Source organism: Seriola lalandi, unplaced genomic scaffold, assembly GCF_002814215.2.
Source record: "Seriola lalandi dorsalis isolate HSWRI2012SDOR001 ecotype SW California unplaced genomic scaffold, Sedor1 jcf7180002054921, whole genome shotgun sequence".
Taxonomy (NCBI): Eukaryota; Metazoa; Chordata; class Actinopteri; order Carangiformes; family Carangidae; genus Seriola; species Seriola lalandi.
The window spans coordinates 1,297,004-1,304,599 of NW_019525473.1; the positions used below are offsets into that span (position 1 = coordinate 1,297,004).

At 47.1% G+C, this 7,596-nt stretch overlaps 1 protein-coding gene across 2 annotated transcripts in view; it reads right to left on the reverse strand.

Moving 5' to 3' along the window:
• Nucleotides 1-629: 629 nt before the first annotated feature.
• Nucleotides 630-7,596, reverse strand: part of LOC111673572 (uncharacterized) — a 41,913-nt gene continuing 34,946 nt past the window's right edge. For both annotated transcript variants that reach the window (XM_087169910.1, XM_023431374.2), the window contains exons 10-18: nucleotides 5,744-5,810; nucleotides 3,826-3,949; nucleotides 3,600-3,690; nucleotides 3,098-3,203; nucleotides 2,861-2,934; nucleotides 2,433-2,531; nucleotides 1,947-2,063; nucleotides 1,647-1,744; nucleotides 630-1,026 (exon numbers count right to left, since the gene is read on the reverse strand). In XM_087169910.1, coding sequence (XP_087026036.1) covers nucleotides 813-1,026; nucleotides 1,647-1,744; nucleotides 1,947-2,063; nucleotides 2,433-2,531; nucleotides 2,861-2,934; nucleotides 3,098-3,203; nucleotides 3,600-3,690; nucleotides 3,826-3,949; nucleotides 5,744-5,810 — 990 coding nt within the window. In that variant the 3' untranslated portion in view covers nucleotides 630-812. The remainder of the gene's footprint in view (nucleotides 1,027-1,646; nucleotides 1,745-1,946; nucleotides 2,064-2,432; nucleotides 2,532-2,860; nucleotides 2,935-3,097; nucleotides 3,204-3,599; nucleotides 3,691-3,825; nucleotides 3,950-5,743; nucleotides 5,811-7,596) is intronic.

Below are 7,596 nucleotides of genomic sequence, written 5' to 3' on the forward strand. Positions count from 1 at the left end.
GTGGGGGTGGGTGGAGGGGTATCCCTCTGCTAGGGAAAAAGTAAATGGGGAGGAGGGTGAAAACGGTCCTGGCCAACACCTTCCTTCTTAAGTCAACTGCATATCTAGCTGTGAGACTGTGTCTGAACTGAAGGTGATTACATTCACAGAGTAGATTCAGGTAGAGGTCACATGGAGGAGCAGGTGTCCACTGACCCCTGGTCAGCTCCTCAGGTGAACACAGAGGGACACAACGTTCATCTTCTTCCTCCACAGCAGATCAGTAATCAGTGATTGAGCTTCGCTCTTTGGAACAAACATCCTCTTTAAACCAAGGAGAACCCAGTTGTTTGGGTTTGAAGATGTTAAGATGACGATCTTAACATCTGCAAACCCAAACAACTGTGAGCCAGGTTCCCAGCCACCTCTTCAGAGAGAGGGACTAAAGAACAGGATGATCTGAAACTGTACAATAAAAAACAAAAGTCCGGACAGTCACAATGAGAGCGAGGCTCTATGTACAGACCCTGAGGTGCCTGTTCCCTTTTCTTCAGAACAACAGGGTTTGTTGGTGAAGCAGGCGTTTGGTAGAGACTGATAGAACAAGGCCAGTCCCACGCTCAGACTGAAGTGCATCAGTGCCACTGCAATGTCTGCCACTTTCAAAATAAGTGTCTTTTAATGCAATTCATTCAAAATGTACAAGTTTGTTACGTGATTCATATCCAACAACACTGAAGTCTGAAGTCTGTCTCTGTATGTGGATCTTCATCCATCCAAGGCTTCGAAAGGTGATGAGGAGGTCAGAGGACAGGATAGTGTTTCCCGTGGGGTTATCTGGGTGATAAGGGGGCAGTTGTAGGGAAGGAGGCAGAGTTCCTTGGTGAGTTGAAGGGTGAGGTGGGTGAGAGGCGGCGGGGACTCGCCAGCAGGTCACCATTGTGCAGCTTCCACAGCAGCTCCTCGTTCTCCATGGACAAACGCTTGTTGACCTTGGACTCTTTCTGCAGCGTCTGTTGGAGTATGGCCTGTTCGTTGGACAGCTGCCTGCAGGGGGAGACAGAGAGCTGTAACTGGGGAGACAGAGAGCTGTAACGGGGGGGGACAGAGAGCTGTCTGCAGGAGGAGACAGAGAGCTGTAACTGGGGAGACAGAGAGCTGCACCCCCCCCCCCCCCCCCACACACAGGAGTGCAGGAGTGCTAGGGCCCGATCAATGCTGTAATGATTATTTTCCTTGATAAAAGTAAATAGCCTTTTTGTGGGCGTTGCCATGTTCAAAAACTCATTAAACTTTGCACATGCATCAGGACTGGTGAAAATTTACATGTGATATGGGTCTTGCACATAAGTGTGGCAAAATGGCTCAGCAGCACCACCTAGAAAATTTCAGCGAGGCCGTTCTTATAGCCTTGGTTTAACCTACATGTACGAAAATCAGTAGGCACATGTAAGATGCCAAGATGTGCCTCAACAAATCTACATGCCCATATTCAGTGATAGTCACTGAACAGCAGGAAATATCATGTTTTGTACTTTGATTTAAAGGTCTCAGTGGTGTGATGGAGACATGAAGCTGAGACAGATTCACTGGAACAGATGGCAACACCAACGCCTCACCTCCCTCCCACACTCACAGTGTGTGTGTGTGTCAGTGGCAGTACATACTTGGAGAGAGCAGCGTGTTTGTCCATTCTGGCCTTGTAGTCCTCGTTCTCCTGCTGGACCTTCGTGAGACACTCCTCCAGTTTCACATTAGTGTCCACCTGCGACACACACACACACAGTGACACACAGTCACACACACAGTCTCCTACTCATCCAAACCGTTTTTTGCTCCATAATAAAACAAAACAAAGTGAGTGATATAACGTGATATAATTTCCTCGATTATGAGAGAATGAGAAACCTCTGAAACAGCATGTGGACTGCTGTGGTCCAACATGTGATGGAGGCACTGACACTCACCAGTTTGTCCATATCCATCAGCTTCTTCTCCTTCTGGTGCAGCTGGTTGTTCTTGATCTCCAGCACCACCTTCAGACTCTCCAGCTCCTGCTCCAGGTACACTGTGTGAGAGTCCTTCTGCACAAACACACCAACAAACACAAAGTCACCACTGACCACTGCCGCAGCTCTGCAGCTGAAGATCACTGCAGCGGCACAGACAACGAGACAAAGATTTTGTCTGACAGTGACACTGCAGACTGCTGTTGGCTCAAAGTTAGAATGTGTGACTCCTCCACTCCAGCAGGGGGAGCTGGTGTTCAACAGAGAAACCAACACTGAGCTTCACCTCATGATAATGACTAAAAAAAACAGATGAAGCATGTTTGATGGTTTAACTGGAGAAATCAGTGGAGACAAATTTGATGGGAGGGATTACAACATTGCATCTATTACACTCACACCTGTGTTCACAACATCTCTGACAGTGTGTTTGTGTTGTGTTACCAGATTCTTGTCGGTCTGTATCCACTTCCTCCTCTCTTCCTCCGCCTGCAGCTTCTCATTCAGAGCCTCCTTCTCTGCTGACAGCTCAGATATTTTCTCCTGGTCAGAGGGAGACACACACACACACACACACACACACACAGAGGTCAGAGGTCATGAATGAGTGAACACTGTTACAGAAAACAGTAGCGGATAAACTCATCAAATTGCTGCTTCACTGTGGTGATAATGATTTATCAGCTTCCTCATATATTATCATTACTCTGTGATAAAGTTTTCCTTAAAGCCAAAGTGCAGGAAAAAAAAAAGTGTGGTTAGTGAGGAAAAAATCTTTTCTAGCAAACTGGAAAAGTCCAATTAACACACACCAACAGAAACTAACACACTAACATAGTAACACACACAAACACAACAGATGAACGACTCACTGAGAGAGAAGTTTCAGTCTCTGTCAGTGTTTTCTCCAGGTTCTGCAGGTCTGTCTGCTGGATCCTCTTCAGCTCTGCAACACACACACACACACACACACACACACACACACACACACACAAACACACATCAGCATCAACTCATTTAATGAGAGCCATCAGTCACTTCAGTCAGTGTGGTAAAGTCTAGATTTAAAACACTGAGCTGTGATCGTTGTGTATTTGTGCACCACACACCTTGTATGGACGTCTCATACTGCTGTTTGAGAGACTCCATTTTCTGGCCGTGACTCACTTCCTGGTTCTTCCTCTCCGCTTCCTGTCGGCTCCTCAGCTCCTCCACCTGAAGGATGCAGACACAGTGTGTGCAGGCGTGAGTTTACCGAAACCCAGTAACATAAAGACACAGGTCTGATCCACCACCACTGTTACTGCTGCTTCTTTAGCTCCTGCTGTTGTTCTCAACAGACACATGAGAAGAAGCACTATGTCTTGTGTTACTATAGTAGCGCACAGTGTCAGCTCTGATCTTTAGTCTCTGGGCCACAGCGGACTCACAGAGCAGAAAACAAAGTGTAAACTGTGTGTAACCTATCTTATCTCTGCTCACATGTCCCCATGTAAAAGCTAAACACAGTCATGCTGCAGAGATTTTTTTATGAGCAGCTGCGTAATGTGTGTGTGTGTGTGTGTGTGTTTGTGTGTGTGTGTGTGTGTGTGTGTGTGTGCATGCTCTGACCTGCTGTTCCATCAACATGCGGCACTTGTCGGCCTCCTCCTGGTACGTCTGATGGACCTTGTCCCACTCAGTTTGGTAAAAACTCCTCAGTCTGTCACACACAGAAACACAAAAACACCAATCAGCAACATGCGTGGTACCACTGAGGGGGTTATAGTTTTTAAATCTCATCTATGCCAGGCCTAGTGCCAAGCTTATGATGACATCAGCAGAGGTGAAAACACACCTGTCCTCCAGCTGCACCAGCTCCTCCTTGTGCTGCTCCTCCAGCCTCTTCAAAGCCTCCTCCACGCTGACACGCACCTCCTCCTTCTCCTGCCGCAGACGTTCACAGCACTGCGATGACGTGACTGAAGGAGACAGGAGGAGTACATGTTTACATGGTTACAATCCCTGTTCACTAAGAGCTCTGTGTAAACCTTCAGTTTACAGTTCAGTCAATAAACAGCTGCATTGAAAAGTTCAATGAAATCAATTAATGAGGTAAACATCGATGCATGTTTCGATGAAAAGAAGGGAATGTTAGGTCAGAGTTCTAGTTCTAGTTCTGTAGGTTGACACTGAAAGTGGAGGACAGATCAGCTGTTTATAATCTCTCTGCGGGCTCATGTGAAATGAGTGGAGAGCAGCTGTGCAATCAGTTTTCCATCACTGAGCCACGGCTTTCACTATTTGCTGTTTTACTGTTTTAACCATCAGAGTCATGTCTGAACACTCACTGTCTCAACAGGTAATGAGTAACAGATTTATATGTGAGTGTGTGTGTGTGTGTGCATGTGTGTGTGTGTGTGTGTGTGTTCTTCAGCATTCCCTGAAAACCACATTCCAGTCTAATTACTCCTGTGGTCGACATGGATCCAACCCCGAGACATCTGTAAGTCAGCTCTGAAGTATGCAGCAGGACTCATTCCTCTCATGGCTGATTCACACTCTCACAAGCACATGCACGCTCCCCTCTCTCCACCAATCATTACGTGCTATTTTGATTTCAGTGCTTCTAGTCTGATCTGGGGTTTGGGGAAAGATCCAGGTAAAGATTGGATCACCTCATCTCTGCCTCTCACTGCTTTCACACATGTTGACACAGTGATGTTTGTGAGAGACAGAGACATACAGATGCCAGCACTGTAAAACTACACTGGACCAAACCCACTCTGAGCACATTGACTGTAATGATCGCAACCATGTGGTAACAGCTGGCTGTAGCTGGGACAGGTGCTGTTTCCCTCTGAATGGAGCTCTGTGGTGCAGGTTTGTGTGTCCGTCACCGTGGTGATGGAGACAACGCCAGCGACAGCTGAGAGCAGCAGCTTCGACACAGGCTGGTTCTTTATTCCTTTATCAGAGCTTGTGTGTGTGTGAGTTTGAGTGTGAGTGTGTGTGTGTGTGTGTGTGTGTGTGTGTGTGTGTAAAGGCATGCCTTCGTGTTGCTATGTACACAGTGTGCATATGAACACAATGTGTATGTCTATCCAGTGAGCCTGTGTGTGTTACTATGGTGTATTGGAGTGGAGTGTGTGTGTGTGTGTGTGTGTGTGTGTGTGCGCGTCACGTATTAAACTAGTTACCAGTATCAGTGAAATTACTAACACGAGTAGACAGGTGCTTAAATGATTCAATTATCATCAAATCTTTTTCAGCCTGTCATGTCTGCACCAGATTTGATTCGGATCCAAACCAGCTGGCAGAGACACTGTCAACTGAAACATGGAGACTGGTACACACATGTTGTTCGTATCAACTACATGTCTCAGAATTAGACTTGTTGAGTTAATGTATAATCTATGAGTCCTTTAGTCCACAGGAACATTTCATAAAAGCACAGGTGTGCTGCGCAGGCGACAGACGTTGGACAGGTTACAGCCTGTGCAGAGCTTCACCTGCTCTGCAGCTGCACCAGTTTTACAATACAAATAATACCACACTTCGAATGGCAGTTGCCCTGTCCTTGATAAGTGTGTCATATGCAAATAGACGAGAGAGAGAGAGAGAGAGAGAGAGAGAGAGAGGGAGAGAGAGGGAGAGAATGTGCAGGGTATGAACAGGCAGTTGGTATTATTGGAGTGTGTGGAGACGCGTGTGTGTGTTTGTGTGTGTGTGTGTGTGTGTGTGTGTGTGTGTGTGTGTGTGGAGGCGTCTCTCACCCAGCTCATCTCGGAGGTTCGTCAGCTCCAGAGACAACTCCTTCTTCTGCTTCAAGGCCTCCTCACGCTGCAGAGAAGAGAAGAGTTCAACCTTCAGTACAGTACAGTACTGTGTCCTTCACTGTTCAGGACACTGGCGTCATACAGCTGCCATCTTCACTTCCTGTCCTCACAGTGGTGATCAGCTGTCAGTGGCTGCGGTGGTTTCAGTCCTAACAGGCGACTGCAGTCTCAGACTTCATAGTTAACAACAAAGGAGTTTTCTACAGGTCAGATGAGGCCGGGTTAAGAACTGATCCTATCCTGTTTATGGACAATCAACCAAACCGTCTGACTGCAAACACCCAGTCCTGAAGAAGAAGCCTCCGAATAAGAATGAACCTAAAACCTGAGACATGACGTCCCTGCAGGACCAGGTACAGCTGTTTTTAAATGTTCTCCATTCATTTCACCCTCTACTATACACACTCAACACATACACACACACACACACACACACACACACACACACACACACACACACACACAGAGCTCAACAACAGGAGCAGCGAAGTTTACAATGGAAACCAGTGTCTCCTGCTTCTTAAAGTCATAAAATCCGTGTCTGTCTGTCTTCTGTCTTTGAGCAGAGAGAGTGAAACAAAGTGAAGAGAATATGAGACACTATCAGAGCGCTGAGGGAGAAGCAGTTCAGGCCTGTGACATCCATGATCCACATGAGGCAGGACCAGGTACAAGAGTCTGACCCGACAACCAGCAGCTAAAACACTGTCAAACAAGGTGGAAAATACACTGAGCTAGCTCATCCCTGAGTCCTCCTGAGACCTGATCACAGTCCTGACTGAGGAGGACAGACACACATCTGCAGCAGTGAACACACACCTTGCGTTTCCTCTTGCGGTGGTGCTGGTGGGGCGTCCTGGGCTTTATGTGGGCTTTGCTGGCTGTGGAGCCCATGACTCAGAGAACAAAGACACACACACACACCCACACACACACACTTCAAAAACCTTGTACCTCTCTGGTTTCCTCAGTCTCTCTCTCTCTCTCTCTCTCTTTCTCTCTCTCTCCGTCTCTCTTTCTCTGATTCCCTCCTTTTCAAAGTGGACCACACAAACAGCAAACAGATACACATATACACACCCACACACACACACACACACGCACATACACACACACACACCCTCTCTCTCTCTGCGCTCCTCCTGAATGGGACTTTCTCTCTCTCTCTTCCTCTGTGTATTACTGCCTGCTCACTCTACCGCTCCTCCCTCCCTCTGTTTCTCCTCCCCCCTGTCTGTATGATGGAGGAATGCGAGTTATTTCAGCACCCCCTTCTTCTCCTTATGTCTTTATTCTTCTCTCAGTCATTTACATAGAACTGGAACATCTGCATTTCTCTGCCCTCTCCAGCTGTTTACCGTTTACACTGAGAGAAAGTTTCTAACAAGCTCAAACTAACGTGTCACAGTACACGTGCATATAAGTTTATATAAAACCCTGTCAGCATTTTGTCATGTGTCAGTTAACTGTTCGTCACAGGTGGAAATCACCAAACAACAAACCAACCACAGAAATGCAATCACTTCGCTTCATTACTGTGACTGAGTGTTGTCTTCCACACTGCTGCTGGAGCATTCAGATAACCCCACCCACCCAAACAACAGCCCCACCCCTGCCCCCAGGAGAGGGCCGTCCTGTATGACGAGCTGATATTCACCTGTCACCTTTCAAGTGTTAGATTAGATACCAGTGGAATCCACGCTTCAGCTAAAAACAAACACCTTATCTCAGACACGCAAACCAGAGAGCTGCTAATCTGCAGCTGCTGCATTCCAACCATGCGCCCCCCA